We start from the raw sequence: 22512 nt of genomic DNA, 5'->3' as shown, positions 1-22512 counted from the left end.
AGTATGTGCATCTCCTAACACAGCGAAGAACGAAAAGCGTGGAGTTTTTTTTATCGTTCAATTTATTTTATACAATATCTCCTAAGTTCCTTATTCTTCTCTTTATTTATATGTACATATATGTATGTATATATATATATATATATATATATATGTATATACACATATGAGCGTTTTCGCGTTTGTGCTTTGTGTATGTGAGCGTTGCACACATATGATGATGATTACAAAATGCAAATGAAACATTTTTTTTCCTTTTTTTTTGGGAGTATTCCATGACCACATTTTTATTCTAAACATATGTAAGTCATGTAAATGTATAAACAAAAGAATAAATATAATACATTGTTCATTTTTACATTTCGACGTAGCCATGTGTTGTGTGAATACATGAGTATATGTAATATATTATATTCTATTATATCATTTTTTTTTATCATTTTATTATTAGGCTTCACTAGAAGCTATTCATTTTTTTTTTTTTTTTTTTTTCATCTTTTAAACCTATATATTGTACGTTATGTGATATAGCATATTAAGAGTTGAAATTAATTTAGACATTATACTGTCAATGGGAGAAATCGATAGAAAAAAGAAAAAAGCCTGAAAAAAAAAGTGGAGTTAAGTTTGGGGGAATAAAAAAGCACTGAAAATGGGTAATATAAACGGTAATGGTGTGGTATTAATGTCAATTTGTTCTTTCTTAGTCGTTTTTTTTTTTTTTTTTTTTCTTTACAATTTGTAAGAAAATATCATTATGTTTGCTCCTCCTGCTCTTAGAGGAGTGAGAAACAATCATGAGTTTGAACATTATTCCTGCCTACACACACTAGCACACAAAGTATATATGAACACATGCACATATAATATGCCTTTCATAATCGTGTTTACAGGATTGTGTAAAACTAGGATAAATTGAACATACTCCCTCAAGCATGCAATGTAATAACGTTATACATTGTCAGTTCAACAAATCATTTTATCAACCTGAAATGGGTTGAATTTCGTCCTGTCCCTTTTGCACATAATAATGTATGTCCATATTTTCAGAGAACATTTGTCTAAACAGATAATTTTTATTCCCTCCACTGGTGCAAAAAAAAAAAAAAAAAAGTGTCACCTTAATTGTGTGCAGGTGTGGATTTTTCTTATATGTGCATGCAATTCAGCATAATACTATCAATTGATAGAGTAATGCTTGCATTTTTTTTTTTTTTTTTTTTGCAAAATTGCTAAATGATCATGTAGAAATCGAAGCAAGAAATAGCTACTCCCATTTTATGAGATGTTAAATTGTCAAAGTTAGAATCTTATTTCTTATTCTGCAAATATGTGTTCACATAATTCTGCTTGCAATGTTAGCCCCCATTGCACATGCGTTCTCTGATGGTAGGGAATATGTCAACCTATGTGCATGCAACTAGCGTACGTGTACAGGCATAACTCACCTGCACATGTTTAGTTAAACCTTTTGGGACAGTTTAAAAGAAAAAAAAAATACTGAAGTTCTTGCGAATGATGAAAGTATATCCACATAGTTTATAATATGAACATTTGCTACACTACGGATTTTTATTTTTAAAAATGTATTTTTTTTTTTTTTCCCTTCCTTTTGTTCTCCTTATTGTGAATAGAGAGAAATGGGGAAAAAGAGACAAAAAATAGGAAAGCCTTAAAATTCTTGTCGTATCGAATTACCTGAACGGAAAATGGGTGGAACTCCATTCTCTCGAATATTACACAAATAAAAACTGGACATAAAAAATGCTTCTACATTAAATGGATTACAACAGAATGCACTTCATCCGAATTTCATATGTGCTGCATTTCATTATGCGTCCAAAGAATAACGCCTTTTGTAAAAAATGTTAAATACTCTTCGTTCTTCTGCACGTTGCTTAGTTATTGCGAAATGTTGCACACACATATATATACAAATATATTCTTACACACAAAATGGGAAATGTGTTGTTTAGAACAAAAAAAAAAAAAAAAAAAAGTAGCAAAACTGGAGAAGCAGGAAAGAAGTTACACGTGCTGAAATAATGACATAATCTTTTTCTATTCTAAGAAAAAAAAAAAAAAAAAAAAAGTCGCAAAACTGGAGAAACAGGAAATCAGTTACACACATGCTAAAATAATGACATATTCTTTTTGTATTCTAAAAAAAAGACAAAAAAAAAAAAATTATGCACACATTGGTGCAAATGCTGTGCATAACAACATGTAAATAACACTTGCATCATTTTGCCGAATCGACGATAACAGCGAAGGTAGTGATGACATCACTAACAATGATAACAACAATATTAAAAATTTGGTTGCAGAAAGGAGAAACAAAATATATACAAATTTGTTCTTTGTTTTAAATTGGATAAATATATATATATATATATATGCATGTATGTTTATATGCACATACGCATGTACACGCATAATTATTTTTCATTTCAGTTTATTTTTCTTTTTCTACTTCTGCAGTTAGACCGCTGTGTACATAACCACACAAAGTGACGCAGACTGAACGTGAGAAATTCTTCCATGTTAGTTTTTTTAAAAAGGATATAAACCTTTTACCATGTTTTTGCAAATTTTTTCTAACCTTTGGCAATTTTGCAAATTTGCTAACTTTTCTAACGTTTCTATTTCTTTTTGACCATATGCTCATCGCCCACCATTCGACCTTTACCTTTGCGCTTAAATTGACAATTACGAATAAATAAATCTCGGCACAGATCCTAGGAACGGGTTCTCCCACTGTCTCCTTTGGGGAGCCATTATGTTGTTAAATAAAAAGACGAACGAAAGTGCATACCTTTCCTGTACGCATGAATCTCGCATTAGCCCTAATCATACACCCAACGCAGACCAGACACTTACTCGAAGCACACATGTGTGTTTAGAAAATTGGGAAATTCTCTCAAGTAGTTCAGTGTGAACTCATACACAGCGAGAACATAAGACACGACATTTTCACACAGGTAAAAAAAAAAAAAAAAAAAAAGTAGCACACACAAAGGATTGAAGAATCGAGACCTCTTTTTTTTTCTCCTCCTTTTTTTTTTTTTTTGATAAAAAAAAAGTGGACAACACACTATGACAAGGGAGGGAGAAAATAAAATGGAAGTGGATGAAATAAATTCCTCATCAGAAGATTTGAAGGAACAGAAATCGGTAGCAGAATGTGCATCCATAGATAATTCAGAAAATGCAAGAATAAATCTAGATGAAAATAATTACAATTATTTTAATTATAAAGAGGATGATAAATTTGTGCATACCAAGTTGGAGCCAATCGAAGATGGGTATCAAAATGAAAATCCAATGAGCATTTTTAATGAACATTTAGCTAATAACTTAAAAAATATTGAAAGTTACAAAATAAATCTGCCTGACCAGGAGAAGGAAGAAGCAGGGCACTATTACAGTGATGTGGAGATGCAACTGAGGAACGAGAAAGACATTTTAAAAATACTCGAGGAAGAAGACGTTGGTGTTGATGCTATTAGTCACTGCAGCATTGAGAACCATGTTCATGATAACACGCACGGTAATACTCATGATGCTTTGCATGATGTTTCTAATGATGCTTTGCATGATGAGGTGCATGTCAAGTCAGAACCCAAGGCGCACACAGGTGCAGATGATCAGGAACATCCAGCAGAAAACCTGTCGAACGTCCATGCACACACACAAAATGGAACAAGTTCACCAACAAATGAAACAAATAACATTGCGAGAGAAGATGCTGAAAGCACAATGAATCACACATATCCTGATATAAGTAAGGAAAAAGAAAAAGGAGACACAAGCAGTGTGTACAAAGAAGCCGACAGAGATGAAGAGACATGTGTTGACAAGAGTAGAGACTTGCAGGTTACTAATAATTATGATAAAAACAATGGACAAGTGGGAAAAGAACTTTCATTAAGAAATATCAATATGAAGGGTCATAAAGACGAGCACAAATATTACTATCGTTGTTTCTTGAAACAGAATAATGAACACCATAAAATTAAAAATAAAGAATTAACAAAAGCGAAGAAAAATAAAGTCAAGTGTACAGAAAATAGTAGAAATAAACACAAAAATAAATTTCTTCTATTTTTTCAAAAGAAAACTTGTCTCACTTCAATCAACAAGCATAAGAATCACTACAGCAATGACATTGACTATGCTGAAGAAAATTTCAAAAGCAAATCACTTCCCAGTAGTTATGATGGAGACAATAAGGAAAATCCTTACACTCGAGATAACTTCGATGCAATGTTCAACCGTTACAAGATAGATAAGTTGAAAGAGTCCTGTGCGATGGAAAAATCTGAGAGAAACAATCTGACAAAAGGATCAAAAAAATACCCAAATGGTGATCTTACGAATGATCCTACGAATGATCCTACGAATGATCCGACGAATGATCCTACAAATGATCCTACGAATGATCCGACGAATGATCCGACGAATGATCCTACAAATGATCCTACGAATGATCCGACGAATGATCCTACAAATGATCCTACGAATGATCCGACGAATGATCCGACGAATGATCCGACGAATGATCCTACAAATGATCCTACAAATGGATCTTATATTTCACGTCGAACGGGAGGGGTAGTAGCTCCTCTCTATAAAAAGGACAAAATTGGTAAGAAAAATAACGATTTAACTTTTCATGCAAGTTGGACTTGTCCTATGAAGACAGATAATGATATCATTTTAGATTTTCAAACTGAAAGCGCCTCTTGTGTAGATCTGGAGGCACACAAAAGATCCACACGCATGGGAAAAGGAAACAGGAATAGACGCAACCATGACAGTGGTGGAAGTGGAAGTGGACGAGACGATGAAAATGGACTCGGTAGTGGATGTGGGAACGAAAAGAAATTGTCGTCCGAAACTATCATGAGAAAAATCTACAGTCTAGAAAAAATAAAATCTTTCATGTCGAACAACACGTTCTTAAAAGATAAGAAAAGTTTACTTATAAAAAAGAAATCTCAATTATCAAAACGAGTGAATTTTTTCTGTCATCATTACAACATTTTGTTGTGTTTCTTTTTCTACATTCTCTGTTTCGGATTTGTGATTACATCTATTTGTTACGATTCATGGAAAGTGCATGAAATTCAGCTAAAGTCTCAGAATACAGAAAAGTCTGTTCATATAGATATCGGTGCAACCACTATTAGACGTGTGCAAAAAGTGTCCGCAAAAAATGGAGATGTAACGTTATCCATTGATAAGGAACAATCTATGACATCTTTAATAAATAATGAAATATGTAAACAAATAAAAAAAGAAGAATTAGAAAATTTCCTAATAAACTTGGGAGCTAATAATAAGTTAAAATTTGAAGGGGATCTTATTGATCCCAAGAAAAATATAGTAAGTGAGAAATTTTTATTAGATGCTCTAAAAAACCCAGCAGATGTAGGTTTGTTAAAAGATGAAAAATTAATACTCGCACGTAAATATATTTTTGGGCCAACTATATACAATTTAGAATGTAAATTTTTACACAAATTAAAAAAAGCAGGAACCTTTCATAAAATACTTTTATATGCAATTTTAATTTTTTTATTTATTCCAATTTGTCTACTCTTTCATATCCTTCTCAAATATAAGAAAAAAAAAAATATGCAGATTATCAAATATGCCTCTTTTCTCCTCGTAAATTTGGCACTAATCACATTGATCTCATCCATATTTTCAGTCAATCGAGCTTACAATATTCCACTCTGTGTCATGAATGATGGTAGTTCCGATATTTGTGAAGATGGACTTTCCATTTACTTAATCCGCTCATCTATCATTTTTCTCATTTTTTCCAATTTGTTTTTCTGCAAATTTGTCAACATGGTTCATGATAAGGGCAGCACCTCCGGGGCTTCAATCGTTTGACTCTACAACTGCTCAACTAAGCCATGCATGTGCACACTTCGAACCAGTGCAGATCTCTCTCTTGTTTAATATATATATATATATATATATTTTTTTTTTTTCCTACCCTCTACTGTGATATACATTCCCCATTTGTCTTAAATTTTTTTTTTCTTTTCTGCCTCCGCTTGTGAGTAGTATTATACTCCCCTACTTTTTCCAACATTTTCCAACTTTTTTTTCGTCTGTCCTTTTTTGTGCCCTTTTATCGAATCATAAACACGCACAGAACTGAAATTTTGTGGTTTTTTAATTTTTTTTTTTTTTTCAAAACGTGGAATCCCTATCTGTATGAGACAATTCTAAAATAATATTCTAATTATTTTACCTTTTCTGCAAATGGGTTTATAAATATATTCTTTGTACCCGTTTTTCTGCTGAACGCGAGCGGATGACAGAATGGATTGCCATTTTTTAAAACAATGCAAAAATGTCGCAGTAAAGAAATATATAATGCAAAATAGTACATATGCTTTTTCAAAAAAAGAAAGTAATAGCATACCATGCTTTGTGTAATGAACTTTAGGATATGTACAATTGCGTCCCTGATGAAAAATTACTTCTTTAGCATGGCGAGATTTGTGCCATTGTTTGGTATTCCACTTGAGCAAGATAGGAAAAGTTACTACCCCTAACGCAGTTTTAGCACCATATTTCTACAAATGAGAAAAGTGAATAGCAATGTTCCAAATGTGCTATCCTATGTGATATATCATCCCATCCCCTGTTGTGTTGTGTTGTGTTTTTTTTTTTTTTTTTTTTTTTTTTTTTTTTTTTTTTTTTTTTTTTTTTTTTTTTTTTTTTTTTTTTTTTTTTTTTTTTTCTATTTTCGATTAAGTTATGGGCCAAGTGAGGGAGAGAGGAGGTGTAACAAGAGTGTGCAGTTTTTGTAAAAAATTCAACAGTTCGCTTGAAGAACTTCTTCTCAAAAATGGGTGGGAAAGCTAACCTTCTCTTCAACATCATTGTTTATAGTGCATCTTTACAAAAATATACCCTGTTTTTACAACTTTTTTATTATCACAACTACCCAATAAGTGCTACATGAAGGAAAAGAACAAATGTAGTAACGTTCAAAGAAAAAAAAATATATCACTCTAGATGAGAAGAAGTAAGCTAGATTTTCTTCTAACCCATACTTCCCTACAAAACATTAATTCCGATTATGTTTGTGTGTCAGGTATTATGTAACTTATTATTATTTGGAAAAATCTCATGTGTTGACATACCATATATATATATATATATATATATATATATATTTTTTTTTTTTTTTTTTTTTTTTTTCTTCCTCTCTAGCGGTACAACATATGGTGTATCTTTTTGAATATGTAGACTATACACGCATTGTATGTAAATAAAATAAAAAGTGTCTCAACAATGACTTGTACTCAGTGATGAAACCACGAATTCTCAACAGTAGAGTCTCGCCCCAAAATACTTGTGAAAGCAGTTACAAATGGAATAAGCATAGCAAAAATGAATGTTATCACACGGATTCTACAAGAAGAATTTCTGCATTTGAGAGTTCAACCGATTTGCAAAACATGGCACAGACACCTTTTTCTTCTTTCCCACGAATATGCTAAAAGAATAAATGCTGTGATTGAATTAAAGAGATATAATTTTCACACCTACAACAAGATCACAAAATTTGAGAGAAAAAATAGTACTATTTACAATTCTGGAGATGAGCTAGAAGAAACATTAAAAGTTGTTGATAAAATTTTGAAAGAAAGTAATTTCTACATATATGTCAAAAGAATAACAAACGATGAGGTAATTCCAAAAGAATGTGGAAAAGATGTAGACACTTTTAAAATGATTCGTATATTAAATAAAATACTGCTCCTAAGTAAAGGAAATGCTGACCCCAACTGTAATATGAAAATAAATATATGGCAGAACCCTATCTTTCTTGATTTTCTCAGCTACATGAAACTGAAAATTCCATCTTTTAATTACCATGAAATGTTTCTTTTCGTTTTATGTTTTTCCAAAATACAGTTTATGCCACAAATGTTAATCAAAGAAGTGTTATTAATTGCACAGGAAAAAACCTACGTAAATAATTTTTTTAAAGAGGATACCAATAAATTTTTTCAGTTTTTTTTCGCTCTCTCTTGCATTCAAAATGTGAGAGGGAAAGGGGAAGCACGTTCACTATTCATCAACTTTGCGAATTCCTTCGTCCAAGTCATTTTGGATTTTCTCTCATCTGCCCAAGTAGAGGAAGAAACTACACAAGAGGAAGATGAAGCACCAAACGAGCGTAGTTCTGGGAGGAGTATAAATCTGGAATGCTACATGCTACTGTGTTCATCAATGCACAATGCAAACATAAGGAACGTGAACTTGTTGAACCATGTAAGCAAAGAACTTTTAGAAGTAGTTAATGAAAAACGTTGGAGAAAAAAAGAAGAAGAGATTGAGACAGGGAAGAGACTAATTAATATTTACTTTACATTTGCCTCGTTAGGGTGTGAAAATTATCATTTCTATGATAAATTAAATGGGTATTTATATAACCTCGTAGATGAATTACCATTTTCAAGCTGTTTAACATTACTATTATCAATATCAACATTAAAAGAACAAAAATATTTTAATTTTCCTCTTTGTATACTCTCATTACTAGAGAAGAAATTTAGTCATAATTTTTATGCTCTAGATGCAAAAGATTTGCTTCTACTAATATATTTATTTACATATTTGAAATTGTACTTATCCAATTTTAATTCGTATGCATATATGCTAGATTATCTCCTAAACTTTCATCATTTTGAAGCATCAAATGAAGATGAAAGAGTTAAGCTATTCCAAATTTATGTTACCTTAGTGAATTCAGATCGTCCAAATGAATCATGTGAAGTTTACCACACAAAACGGAAGTGGGAAGAATCTAATATATTATCCGATCAAGATATATGTCATTCAGAAATGAATGATAAAAAAGTTATTCACAAGGATATAAAAGGAGAAGATATAGAAGAAAAACATATTCATCGAAAAAATTTGGAAAAAATTTTAAGAAAAAATAAGAAAAAAATGGAGATCAACATGCCGTTAGACAAGGAAAAGGATCCATTACAATATGAAGATGAAATACAAAATGAAATTGAAAATTTGCTAGCATTGCTTCATCATTTTAGTGGAAAAAATTTTCATATCCAAAATTTAAACAAAAATGGAATTATACTTAATTACTACCTAAGTCATATTCATTTCGATATTGAAAAAGTGGAAGGAAACAAGAAAATGAAACCACAAAAAGTTGTTATTAATTTTGATACTGATATAACTCACATTTCTGATGACAGCTCGTTGTTCTTCTCCTCCTCCCCCTCCTTTGATATATACACAAACATGAAACGACAACACTTGACTAATTTAAACATTAAATGGCTTTCAATTAAACTTCACCAGTGGAAGGATTTTACCCATGAGGAGAAAAAGAAGTTTATAGAATTTAAACTGTCTCACATCTGTTTTCAAGAACCGTCTTCTGTGCAGTAAACGATATTGTAGTAGTAGTGGAAGTGGTAGTAGTAGTAGTAGTAGTAGTAGAAGTGGTAGTAGTAGTAGTAGAAGTAGCAGAAGTAGCAGAAGTGGTAGTAGTAGTAGTAGAGGTAGCAGAAGTGGTAGTAGTAGTAGTAGAGGTAGCAGAAGTGGTAGTAGTAGTAGAGGTAGCAGAAGTGGTAGTAGTAGTAGAGGTAGCAGAAGTGGTAGTAGTTGGTGATGGTTTCTCCATTTTGGCTAGCTGTTCCCATGGAATATTTTTTTTTTTTTTTTTTTTTTTTTTTTTTTTTTTTTTGCTGAATTCGTTTGTCTTTACAATGTTAAGTTGTGTTTACTAGTGAATCAAATATTTTTTTAATATATCAGCTTTTAATTTATTTTTGTAGATTTTTTTTTTTTTTTTCTCAAAAATTTTAGAGTGGTACACATGGGAGATCACAGTGTACACATATGTAAAAAGTAATCATGTATTTACACAATTGTCCATTTATGCATTTGTCAGCGTATGTATGTTCATGCCAGCGTGCGTGTCGTCATATGGAATGGGAAACGTTAGTGCAAAATTGGAGAAGAAAATGTGAAGGACAGGTACAAAGGGTGGAGAGTGGTGATGCATACACTGAAAAGAAATAAAAAGTTGGATTTAAAAGGAGAAGCATGGAAGAAGTATTGTCAAATAAGGGGGTTGGGAGGAGAAGGAGGCGGATGAGGCAGCAGAATGGAGAGCTGCGTGTATATATATATATATATATATATATATATATATATATATATATTTATATATATATATAATACCCTTGAAATGATATAAGTGGCAATGTCCAAGTTATCACAAGTAGGTTTTCAAACAAGGAGAAAAACATAGCGCTTCTGATTCTGTCTCTGACTCTGATTTGTAGAAGGATAGTTCTACCTTTGGTAGGATTGGAAACACATTAGAAATCTTCAGCATATTCTTCCGCCTCCTCATTTTCATAATCCTCCTCGTCATAAGACAAATCACCATATATCATGTCCACTTCATCTTTATAATTCTTAAGTGCATTTTTGACCTCATTGGGTTTCTTTTTATTTATAAGTGCGTATCTTTTTTTTTTTTCTCTTTTTTCAATAATTTCTTGAATTTTTCTGTTAATGCTTTGCAATTCTTTATCCTCTAATTTTGCTTCACATGCAGGAAGAATAATGGATAATAGTCTTTCGATAGCTACACTCTTTGCTTTACTATCTTGTATTCTTAATGCCAATATTTCTCCAAGTGTTTCACAGTCTTTTATAGAATTTAAGGGTGTATTTTCTAAGGTTATAACTTTTTCCTGCGTTTTGTTTTTAATTGGAATATCACCTTGTTCATTTTTTTTTTTTTTTTTTTTTTTCTTCTTATTATCATCATCATCATCCACATCTTCATCATCATCGTCATCATCATCTATTCCTAAAAAATCTGCTATGTCATCTACGTTATTTTGTAAAATTTTTTTTTTAATTGCTTCATCTTTCGTTGTCGAATCAAGATTAAAATCTTCTCTTTTTTCTTCATCATCATTTAGCCACTCTGTCCAATCATCCACTTCATTATTTGCTTTATCTGTAAATTTGGAATATTTGTAAGCATGCTTATATCTACACATGTTCCACAAGCACACATACATCATCCATATGTGTTTTGTACAAGCAAGAGTTATTTACATATGCATAAAACACCCATATAACTTCTGAATGCATATGCAATGACGAAAGCATGGAGAAAGTACTTAGACTTATTCATTGCAGGAATGTATCACTTAACTATGTTTGTCATGAAAAAAAAAATAAATAAAAAAAAGCACACTAGTTCTGTGCAAATCTGACATATGGAGAATTGTATATTCATCACGCAAAAAAAAATGCTAATGAGAATGTGAGTGGTCGTCAGGAGGGGTGATTAACTTTTCTAAAGTCATGGAACCGAAACGAACGTGCATATATGTATATATATATATATATATATATATATATATATATATATATATATATATATATATATATATATATATACATATGTGTGTGTGTAAATGCTTGTGCAATATATGCACATGGGTATCTGTGTACATATAGAATGAGGGGGAAGGAGGGTTCCCCGTTCAGCTGAATGAGTATAACTTACCCATTGTAAGTGGAAAACGAGAGGAATAATGTTTTGAAGGAAAAGCGTAACTATACTCTCTTATGTCAAAAAGTGGTTAATATTTGTGGTTTGTGCAGGCGAGAGAGGAATAATCCGATCAAGGCAAACGCTAGAGATTGTAAAATCTGTGAAACAAACATTCGATGCAGCTTCCTTATTAATATAAAAAAAGGAAAAGGGGAAGAAAAGGAAAAAAAATATGTACTGTTGCGATTGTTGCTATTTGTGCTGTGCTAACTATTGTCACTATCGTCACTATTGCTTGCTGTTACTATAACTTACTTTTCCTATTGCTGTCATCACACCTGTCGTAACTAGCCCTACTAATTTCATTGTTATTGGTGTTACTACTATTTTTGATTTAAGTACTCAAGGTGTGAAACTTGCTTCGATGGGACTGAGCTCTTCAAAAAGGGAGTGCAGGGAGAAAAAAAAAAAAAAAAAAAAAAAAAAAATTAAAAAGTATACGCATATATGCATCCTCTTCCGCAACTGTATGGTTAACGGTCGAAATTTGGCGATCTTTTTTTTTTCCTTTTTTCTTAAAATGGTTAAGCGATTAATCTGAATAAAATGGTTAACCTGATTAACCTGATTAAACTGATTAAACGATTACACTAATTGAAATTTTATGTTCAGAGAACACCTTTTTACTTTCCATTTTTTATATTTTTTCTTATATGCAAAGCTCGCAGCACAAAAAGAACACTATTATGTAGGTAAATCAATTTCCACCTTTAGCCGACCTACTACAGTACATACGGTTTTTTGGTACATAATTCGAGAGAGTAGGAATATGCTGAAATATCCTCAGACACAATAAGTTGTGGCTGTTCAGAGAACTAACATTTCCATATGTTCAGAGAAAAGAACTTTCAAATTTTTCATAAATTCCACATTTTTCTACATTTTCATTTGGTTCTAGGGGCAGGATGGGGAGATGAGGGAAATAAGTACTCGTCTCCCTTCATGCTCGTGTGTTTTTCTTACCCATGCTACTTTTTCCATTTTTAACAACCCAGGGAACCGAGATAAAAAAACAACACAAATAAAAGTTTTGTGTAGGCAGATAACATATTCCAAAGCAAATAGAATGAAATGAAACAAAATATAACAATGTATCCAACTTTGTTTTGGTAAATTTTACACAGAAAAGGTGACAGAAAATGGCTTGTAAAAAAAAAAAAAAAAAAAAAAAAAAAAAAAAAAGAGGTGATGACTTTCTGGCTCACATTTAGATATATTATTGTTTTATATTTTTCTTTTTATTCCTAACATAAAAAGAATATTCATTTATGTCCAGAACTTTTTTTTTTTTTTTTTTTTTTTTTCCCATGTTTATGGGTTGATATATCCCCCATCTCCTTATCTCTCTCTGTGCATGTAAAATGGGCATAGGCACTTATACACATTCATCCATCCTTCCATTCATCCTTCTATCAATTCATGTGTGTATGCGTGTAAGCATAATATGCACAGAAATATTTTAACAAACATGTAACATCTTTGCTTATGGGAAAAATGAAAAAAAAAAAATAAAATGAATTAAAATAACAAAATACAATACAACACATAAGCCACGGCGTAGAAAAAAGTGTTATCCCATTTATAAATCTCAAGTGGGGTAGTTCTTTACGTATCTTAAATTAAAAATTGTCCAATTTCTCATTTGCATTTTTGATACGCCCACTATATGCTACATTATCACCGAACAGAATATACCAATTTTTATGTGATTTATATATGGAGAGGTGGTTTTCTTTTCTAGTCCTAATTATTAGTAGAAAAAAAGAAAAAAATGTTCAAACTGGAATATCGAACTACTACAGAACGGCTTTATCTTTGGGTAATGCGACATTTATACCGTTTTTCCTTTTCAATCGACAGCACTGCAAATGTGTAGAAAAAAGGGGAATCATACAACGCCATATACTTCGAAAAATGCAATTATGCAAATGTATAAATATGATATACATATGTATCCCATATGTGCCTAATTTATGGTGTAAAAGTAAAACACTAAATGGAATTTTTTTTTTTTTTTTTTTTTTTTTTTTTTTTTGGTGATCTGTGTTCAGGTAAAATTTTAAAATAATTGCAATATTTGTGCAGGTTTGCAAATGTTTCTATTTTTTTTTTTTTTTTGTTGTATTTTGTCACAATAATACCAAGGTACTAAATTTTTTTTTCTTTTTTTCCAAAATGATGGAGGTATACCTACAAATATGAGTAATCACAGTATTATGGAGAAAAATCTTTTTAAATTTTACATCCTTTTAGAGGTGCTAGGAAAAAATGTAAACGTAAAGTTTGTGTTGGCGAGAGAGAAGTATGTGAAATAAATAACCCTTCAAAGTATTGTTTATTTTTTTTCTATTATTTACTTTTTTTTTTTTTTTTTTTTTTTTTGTCTTGTTTTGCTTTCCTTTGTTTTGTTTCGTTTTATTTTTTATTCTTTTTAAATTAGTACTCTTTTTAACCTCTTCAAGATCGGAAAAAAAGAACCTTTGTGAAGAATGAACTTCACCGTTTTAACCTTTCCATTTTATTACCATTTGGAAATGCTTTATTCTTTTTTTCCTTTTTTTTTTCCTCAATCTGCCATTTTGAAGTAGCGGTACAAGTTAGGCGATTTGTTTAACTTACCCCCCTTATGGCACCCATTTTTTTGATCTGCATATATATATATATATATATATATATATGTATACATAGGTATGTACATATATTTAGGGTAGGAGGGTAAAGCTGGCCTAGCAAAAAAAATAAAATAAACAACGAGGCCCTTCAATTGTGTTCCGACATACATTAATAATGCAAAAATAAATTAATAATATATGCGTATGTGTGAAATATGGGATGAATACATGACGCGTTCGTACTCTTGTATAACAAGTATCATCTGTATCGTTTAAATGCAACAACTTCGAAAAAGAAACAAAAAAAAAAAAAAAATAAATAAAAAAAAAAAATAAAAAATTAAAAAAAAAAAAAAGAAAAACAAAAAAAAAAAAAAAAAAAAAAAAAAAAAAAAAAAAAAAAAAAAAAAAAAAAAAAAAAAAAAAAAAAAAAAAAAAAAAAAAAAAAAAAAAAAAAAAAAAAAAAAAAAAAAAAAAAAAAAAAAAAAAAAAAAAAAAAAAAAAAAAAAAAAAAAAAAAAAAAAAAAAAAAAAAAAAAAAAAAAAAAAAAAAAAAAAAAAAAAAAAAAAAAAAAAAAAAGTATTAGTTAACAACCTTAATAGTTAAACGGGAAAAAAAGCTTTCACAATTTACGAGAATCCCCCAGAAATTTTTTAGCAGCAGCTAAAAGAGGGAAGAAAAAACAAAAAAAAAAATAAGAACTACTTTTATATATTACGAAAAAAGTATTTAAATACCACCTTGCTTGCGACAAATCGTAATCGAAAAAACAAGGGAAAAATTAACCCCCAAACCTTAGAAAAAGAAAAAGAAAAAAAATAAAATTCAAAAAGGTAAGTTCACACCATTTCAGGGAAATAAATAAAAAATGTGACATTTTGACATTCACTTGAGAGAGGAAAAAAATAAAAAGAGAGTGAAGCGTAAGGGAGAGAGACGAGAACCATATGGAAAACATATTTGAATCAGAAGAAAGGGACAAATCGTCATATAAAAAAAAAAAAAAAAAAAGTGGAAACTCCGAGAATCGTGTCAAAGGAATATGTAAAAACAGAGAATGCAATGCAGCAGTGGGAGTTATTGGAGTGGGGCTGCACGGCATGCATATACACACACATACACACATACGTATATACATATATACACACATACACGCATAGATATATATATATATCCGCATGTACATGATGCATGTTGCCTCGCCCCCACCCAACAACTCCCATAGATAAGCAGGGATGAAAAACCCCACATTGCATTCTGCACATTGCCCTTGTGGTACCACGTTATGAGGAAATAAAAAACACATACAAGCGTTTTTTTTTTTTTTTTTTTCCAACAGAAATTTAGCTAAAATGGCTACAAGATTTAAGAAGAATAGGAAAAAGAGAGGACACGTATCAGCAGGTCATGGTCGTATTGGTAAACACAGAAAACATCCAGGTGGAAGAGGAAAAGCTGGTGGTATGCACCACATGAGAATAAATTTTGATAAATATCACCCAGGATACTTTGGAAAGGTAAGTTGAAGAACTGGAAAAAAAAAAAAAAAAAAAAAAAAAAAAATCATTTACTACGTTATATAAATACCAAATTGCCTGACCAGGTCAGGTAGAATATGACCATTTGTCCAAAAAAAAAAAAAAAAAAAAAAAAAAAAAAACAGTGCCACACTCTGTGTTTCTGTTTGTTCTTGTGTTAATCGTGTATGTATTATAGACACGCTTGAATTATTTATCTTTATGTATATACAATACTGGTGCAAACATTTTATCACACCATTTTGTCCTGCCCGATTCCTTAAGAATATAACCTTACTCCCCACACACACACACACAAACGTCTTCCCCATTTCTTTTATTCAATTTTATTTTTGTTCATTTTCTTCCGTAGGTTGGTATGAGACATTTTAATCTGCTAAAAAACCGCAAATTCTGTCCAACTATAAACGTTGATAAATTATGGGGTCTTTTACCAGAAGAAAAAAAGAAAGAATTTTCCGAGAACAAAAATATAGCTCCTGTGATAGACGTGACAAGAAAGGGGTTCTTCAAGGTTTTAGGAAACGGTAAACTAAAGCATGGTCAACCAATTGTTGTTAAGGCAAGATATTTTTCCTCAGTAGCTGAGAAAAAAATAAAGGCAGTTGGGGGACAATGTATATTGGTTGCTTAAGGAGTAGTTAAGAGGCAGTTTAAGGAGGTTCCTAAACGGATGTATAAATGGGTGGATAAGTGGGTGGATAAGTGGATGAATAAGTTGGTGAATAAATGGGTGAATAAGTGGGTGCATAAGTGGATGAATAAGTTGGTGAATAAATGGATGCTTTAACGATCGACAAAACGTGTCCTAACTGATCTAGTTAACCCATTTACAATGAAAGTTTTGGGTGACTGAGAATTTCCGCTGTTACTGCGAAGTTAGGACAGAAGCAAAAAATAGTATACTACAATAATAAAATATTATAAAAAAATAATATAATAGAGTAATAAAATGAAGTAATAAAATGAAGTAATAAAATGAAGTAATAAAATGAAGTAATAAAATAAATAAATTCCTACCGAGCTAATGTTGCTTATATTTATTTTTACCTATATTTTTTATTATATTTTTTTTCCATTTAATTTTATCTTTTAAATATGCTGAATGAAAATTCCCCCATTGCCTACTTTTTTTTATCAAAAAAAAATTATATGATTTCATAGGGGGAAAATATTGTAGGTCACACAACGCACACCCATCACCCCCTTGTACGTAGGCAAAAATTCCCAAGCGTTAAGAAACAACTAAAAAAACAACTTGGAAAAAACAATTGTATGCGTAGGAAATAAAATATTTTTAAAAAGACCAAATAAGAAAAAAAAAAAAAAAAAAAAATTTTTTTTAATCGGATAAATAATTACACGTGGAAATTTTAAAACAAAAAAATGAAATGTTGTTGATAGGATTTTTTTGTGAAAGGTAAAAGGTTATCATAAAATGAGGAAGCTTTATGCAAACTGATTCATAAAAAAGACAAAAATCGATTGGTATAAGAAAAACACGGGATGTATAAAGAAAATATAAATCTATAATTTTTGAGATGTCACTCAGATTTAAAACAAATAAAAAAAACTCATCCTGTACTGTACATGTTTTGCATATTCCTTTTATGCTTTTTTTTTTTTTTTTTTTTTTTTTCACATGTGAAATATAACATAATTGTTGCAATGGAATTATATAAGCGAAACAATTATCTTATAAATCCGCTTAGGGAAGAAGGGGAGAAGTGAGAAGAAAATTATGCTATATATAAGTAGAATTTGTTCACATCAAAACATATGATATAAAATATGTTTGCAAAAGGGATGACACGCCCTTTTTTTTTTTTTTTTTTTTTTTTTTTCCATCCACATTAGGTACACCATATTCCACATGAGCAAATATGTGCTATTTCTTTCATATTTTCTTATTCATAAAAAAAGGGAATAATAAGAAATATCAGTAAAAAGAAAATATGAGTTAGTGAAATTTTGTTATATGATACTATATATGTACATATAGAACGTAAGTTGTCCACTAGTGGGTTGCAGTTCCAAATTGTGGATTCTTCATATAGGAGAAAACCCTTGGAAACAATACGGATGTGTATTGTATATGGCCCCGTAATATTTCTCTAGCGTATGCTACACGATGAGTACAATATATATATATATATATATATCTAATGAGATGTAGATGATTTTATTTAAATAATTTTGTGTTCCTTCTCGGTTCCTTGTCAGTGTTTCTCGATGAGACACAGTTTTCTAAGTCTGAATCTAAATCGGAGTCTAGCTCATCGATAAACTCTGCATCCTGGTTTGTACTACCCTCTTCTTCTTTCATAAATTCCTGAAATGTGAATGGCATAAATGCAGAAAAAATCTTGCACTTCTCGGATAGACAAAACATAAGAATGGTTATGACACTAACAACCAACATTAAGTATAGGAATGCGTTCATTTCGTACATTTTCCTGAAAAACAGAATGGGGCGGAAAAGGTGGCAGCAAAATGGGGCAGCAAAACGGGGCAGCAAAACGGGGCAGCAAAAGGGAAAACGGGGCAGCAAAACGGGGCAGCAAAACGGGGCAGCAAAATGGGGCAGCAAAATATGCCCATATGCATGTATATCATTGTACTGATACAGGAATGTATTGTTCAGTTTTTCCATAGCTTATATCAAGAGCTGCAGTTCCTAGAAGATATGTTGGTAAAAAAGTAGAACAGGCTATTTCTTTCCTCACCCAATAAATCTGAGATTTTTAAAGACTAAGTCGAAAAAAGTAAAGATGCCTGTTCCTTTTGTGTAGACCGGGAAGAAATTCTGTAAATATTGAGGAATTTCATGCATTCAAGTAAGATACATTTATTGTATGCATTCTCTTTGATGTATACACTTTTGTTGAGTGTAATATTTTCAAGTTATACGCCTTTTCGTGTGCATAATGGAACTGAAGAAAGATATATCAAGTCGATAAAATAAAATGAACACGGTCTCCAATGCATTACAAAAGTAGTACAACTACATATGGAACCTCTACAATGTTACATGTACGAATCAGACAAGTCCTGTAGCTCTACTTTTCTCCATTCAGATTTGTCACTCAGATTTGCTACTCAACTTCGTCACACAGTTTCTCCATTTTGTTGCTCTTGCCACTGCAGCTGTTACCAGGGAAAGGGTTGACCATCCGGATGACATAAACATTAAGAGACATGTATTCATCAGAATAGTGTAGATGTAGGTATTCTTCTTCTCTAGTAATAAATGAAGTCCAATCTTTAGCTTTTTAAAAAAAAAAGGAAAAAGGGGTAGAAAGTGTAATTAAAAAAAAAAGAAAAAAAAGACCTATAGTATGATGAGAGTTTACATACCTATGTGCGAATCACAGTATGCAGATTTTTTTGAATTATGTAGATATGTCTGCAAAGATGAAATAGTTCCTGTTCATATCAAAAGAACTTTTTTTTTTTTTTTTTTTTTCTCTCTTTTTTTTTATCACCTTGGAACTGATGTAAGAATATCCAGAAAAGGAGCAAGCAAAGAGGTATGTGCTTACAAAACTGTAGATTATCAGAGAAACAGAAGTTAAATCCTTGCTTGAGAGAACCTGTAAGGGGATTGGAAGTAGAATTTTATGAAAAAAAATATTCGAACAGTGTGCTTAAATGAGTTAGGAGAAGCTGGAAAAATCTTCAAGCTCATTCATGTAATGCCGTTATGTGCACTATCACCATTTGAGTGCACTCTGGTCTCTGGCTCCCCCTCCTCCAACCCTCATATTATATACTTTATGCTGAGAATCCCATAGTTGGTGTAAGCGAAGGAACGTTTTCCCTCGTACATTGAAATGTACTATAATGCACAAAATAATTTGGACAATGATAATAACAGAGGTGAATAAAAAAATGATCCCAAGGAGGAGAAGAACAAGGGAATATAATGTGCTAATCGGGTTGTTGTAGTGATCCACCAAATTTTCGTATTTCATTTCTAATTTGTACACCATATGATTAAGTATTTGCTTTTCTCTTTTATATTTTATATTTTGTAAAATAGATTTAAAATAATTAGACCGATTTGCTCTCTCTCTATTCATTTCCACAGAATCTGTGATTTTAAGAAGATCTTTTGCTTTTCTATTGATGTCGTAAAGTTCTGCTTTAAATTGTGCTTCCTCCACGGAGTTGACATTGCCTATATGGCTTGGTTGTCCCATTTGGCTAGTTTTTCCCATTTGGCTAGCTTGTCCCATTTGGCTAGTTTTTCCCATTTGGCTAGCTTGTCCCATTTGACTAGCTTGTCCCATTTGCTTGAATTGACCCATTGGGTCCGCGCTACTGAGCAGTTTCGATCTCCTTTCCCTGCATTGGCAGATGTAGGGGAGAATTAAATTAAACGGTAGCGACACCAAACCAACAGCACCATAAAACGAAAAACAAATAGATCCAAGGAAAGACATAAAAATAATTACATAGTCGTTAAAATTCAAGTTAAAATATATTCGAATATTTTCCTTTCCAATATTTTTGCAATTTTCTTTTTTTCTTAAATTAAGTAATAGGAGATCCTTTTTATTTGTCTTCTCCAAATAGGGATACCATAATTCACACTCTTCTGCATTTAAAGATAAACTTAGTTTTTTAAAATATAAGTACGTTAAAAAGAAAATAAATAATGATAAAAATGTAAAAAGAATCAAAACGAATAACACCTTTTTGCAAATTAAACTTCCTTTATTTATACACGTCTTTGTAGAATAAATCTTGCATTGATGAGTCTTCTTTTTATTTACACGCTTCCTATAATTGTCTGCTGTTGCCACTTCTTTTGTTACATCTAAATATATTACTATTAAACATGGTGTTAAGGCAAAAATATGGATCCATGAAATCCAATATACGATTCTACATAATTGGAATGAGTCCAAATACCTTTTCATATAACTTAGCATATCTAAGTGGTAATCTATTGGTACTAGAAGTACTCCCATTACCATACATTGTACATACCCGAAAATTATGATCAGCTTTGCAAATGAGTATATAAAATGATTTTTCTCATCTTTATGGCTGTATTTTTTTAATAATTTCCAACCAACTACTCCCACAATAATTAAATATCCAATGGTTACAACCAATAGGATGTATACATGCATATTGGAGAAGTAGAGCAAAATAAAATAGTTGAGGAATATTCGTCAGAAATATTCGTCCGAAATATTCGTCAGAAATATTCGTCCGAAAATATATACAGCATAGAATATGTATATCAATTGGGACTACTACTGACGGAGCAAAAGTACGAAATGGAAAAACAGCAGAATGGAAAAAGGCAGGAATCGAAATGCTAACTTTCCCTACCCGTTCGTTGCCTTAATCTGGACGAGTGGTCTTTCCTTTTCTTTGGTTATTTGTTACTTTGTTTTACTCCTTCTAATTTTCACTTCTTCTGATGTTCACTTCTTTTATTTTCTCTTCTTTTATTTTCCCATTCATTTATTTTATTTTTTCCTTTTTTCCAAATGAACCGGGAGCCATAATCCACCTTTCCTTTACAACATACATGAACCACCCAAGCTGTGCATGACCTTTTCGAAATAGCAAAAAAAAAAAAAAAAAAAAAAAAAAAAATATTTCCTTCAAATTGCTTATCGTAACAACTGTGGTAAAAATACAACAATGACAGGACTTGAAATAAGAACAAAACTAAGAACAGAATTTCCTGATGAATCTTATTTTACCTTTGTTCTGTTATGTTAGCGAATCGTCCATGGGGTAGAATTATTCGATCATATTTTTTTTTTTTTTTTTCCAAATTGGCTACTTGAAAAAAAAAAAAAAAAAAAAAGGCTTATCATGCCCAGTCATCATATTTACCACAAGAAGTAGGTAGAGACAAGAGCGAAATAGGACCCTTTTTCCCCGCTACAAGTTTCGTCTCGAAGTTACAATTCTTAATTTTTTTTAAAGATGTTCTTTTCCTTCAATGGTTAGTTAAAATGAGGTGAATTTTCAAAAAAAAAAAAAAAAAAAAAAAAACAGATACGTACAAGATGAACGAATGATAACGCTTCATCATGTTGTACATCAAATGAGCCTTTTTTTTTAATTTTTTTTTTCAATTTTCGAATTTGACCCCTTAAACCTACTTCGAAGTTCAACAAGTTAAAGTGTCATCTATGCTTATTGTATATTACAAAGATCGGAAGCGTTCTTTTCACAAATCCTATTATGGAGTGTTAAAATAAATTATTTTCGCTTTGGTACGACCTATGGGTTACATGCGTCAGAGCATATATATGTACATGTACATCTATATCCACGCCATAGGGTATGGGACAGCTTGGAAAACGGATATTGGTACTATCACCGAGACTGCCCTTTACAATATGATACTTTTTCTACATTTAGTTCTGAAAAAAATAAAAAGAAAAAAAAATCGATATTCGCAAAAAATTTGCAAAAAGAAGGGGTTTCATTGTGCTAAAAATTCCTAAGATAACCTTTTTGTAAAGTTTTTTTTTCATAATTATTTTTTTTCAGCATTGTCTAGGCGTAAGTAGGATAACACATCTGGTGGTGATACCCAACCTTCCATTGATCATTCTTAAGGTGTGCACCATATCGTAAGGGTTTCGCCAATTCTAAATTAGCACATGCGCGTGAAAACGACGCTTTTTTTTTTTTTTTTTTTTTTTTTTTTTTTTTTCATGTGTAGGTG

The 22512-nt window shown here is 31.2% G+C and overlaps 5 protein-coding genes across 5 annotated transcripts; 3 read left to right on the top strand and 2 right to left on the bottom strand.

Moving 5' to 3' along the window:
• Nucleotides 1-3096: 3096 nt before the first annotated feature.
• PGO_113010 (hypothetical protein, conserved) lies at nt 3097-5904 on the top strand (the record flags this gene model as incomplete). The annotated part of the gene is made up of 1 exon (XM_028688635.1): nt 3097-5904. The coding sequence occupies one exon, from the start codon at nt 3097-3099 to the stop codon at nt 5902-5904; it is 2808 nt and encodes a 935-aa protein (XP_028544436.1).
• A 1518-nt stretch (nt 5905-7422) lies between these two features.
• Nucleotides 7423-9459, top strand: PGO_113000 (hypothetical protein, conserved; the record flags this gene model as incomplete). Its single annotated transcript, XM_028688634.1, has 1 exon — nt 7423-9459. One exon carries the CDS (start codon nt 7423-7425, stop codon nt 9457-9459), a length of 2037 nt encoding a protein of 678 aa, XP_028544435.1.
• Nucleotides 9460-10397: 938 nt separating this feature from the next.
• PGO_112990 (hypothetical protein, conserved) lies at nt 10398-11170 on the bottom strand (the record flags this gene model as incomplete). Its single annotated transcript, XM_028688633.1, has 2 exons — nt 10398-11050; nt 11167-11170. 2 exons carry the CDS (start codon nt 11168-11170, stop codon nt 10398-10400), a joined length of 657 nt encoding a protein of 218 aa, XP_028544434.1.
• A 4450-nt stretch (nt 11171-15620) lies between these two features.
• On the top strand, nt 15621-16440 carry PGO_112980 (60S ribosomal protein L27a; the record flags this gene model as incomplete). Its single annotated transcript, XM_028688632.1, has 2 exons — nt 15621-15785; nt 16159-16440. 2 exons carry the CDS (start codon nt 15621-15623, stop codon nt 16438-16440), a joined length of 447 nt encoding a protein of 148 aa, XP_028544433.1.
• Nucleotides 16441-17988: 1548 nt separating this feature from the next.
• PGO_112970 (hypothetical protein, conserved) lies at nt 17989-20947 on the bottom strand (the record flags this gene model as incomplete). Its single annotated transcript, XM_028688631.1, has 5 exons — nt 17989-18262; nt 18533-18612; nt 18961-19074; nt 19292-19399; nt 19580-20947. 5 exons carry the CDS (start codon nt 20945-20947, stop codon nt 17989-17991), a joined length of 1944 nt encoding a protein of 647 aa, XP_028544432.1.
• Nucleotides 20948-22512: the final 1565 nt, after the last annotated feature.

This window comes from Plasmodium gonderi (genome assembly GCF_002157705.1).
Source record: "Plasmodium gonderi DNA, contig: Chr11, whole genome shotgun sequence".
In the NCBI taxonomy this organism is placed as follows: Eukaryota; Apicomplexa; class Aconoidasida; order Haemosporida; family Plasmodiidae; genus Plasmodium; species Plasmodium gonderi.
Note: the sequence above shows the minus strand (reverse complement) of the source record. Positions and strands in the feature narration are given on the sequence as shown.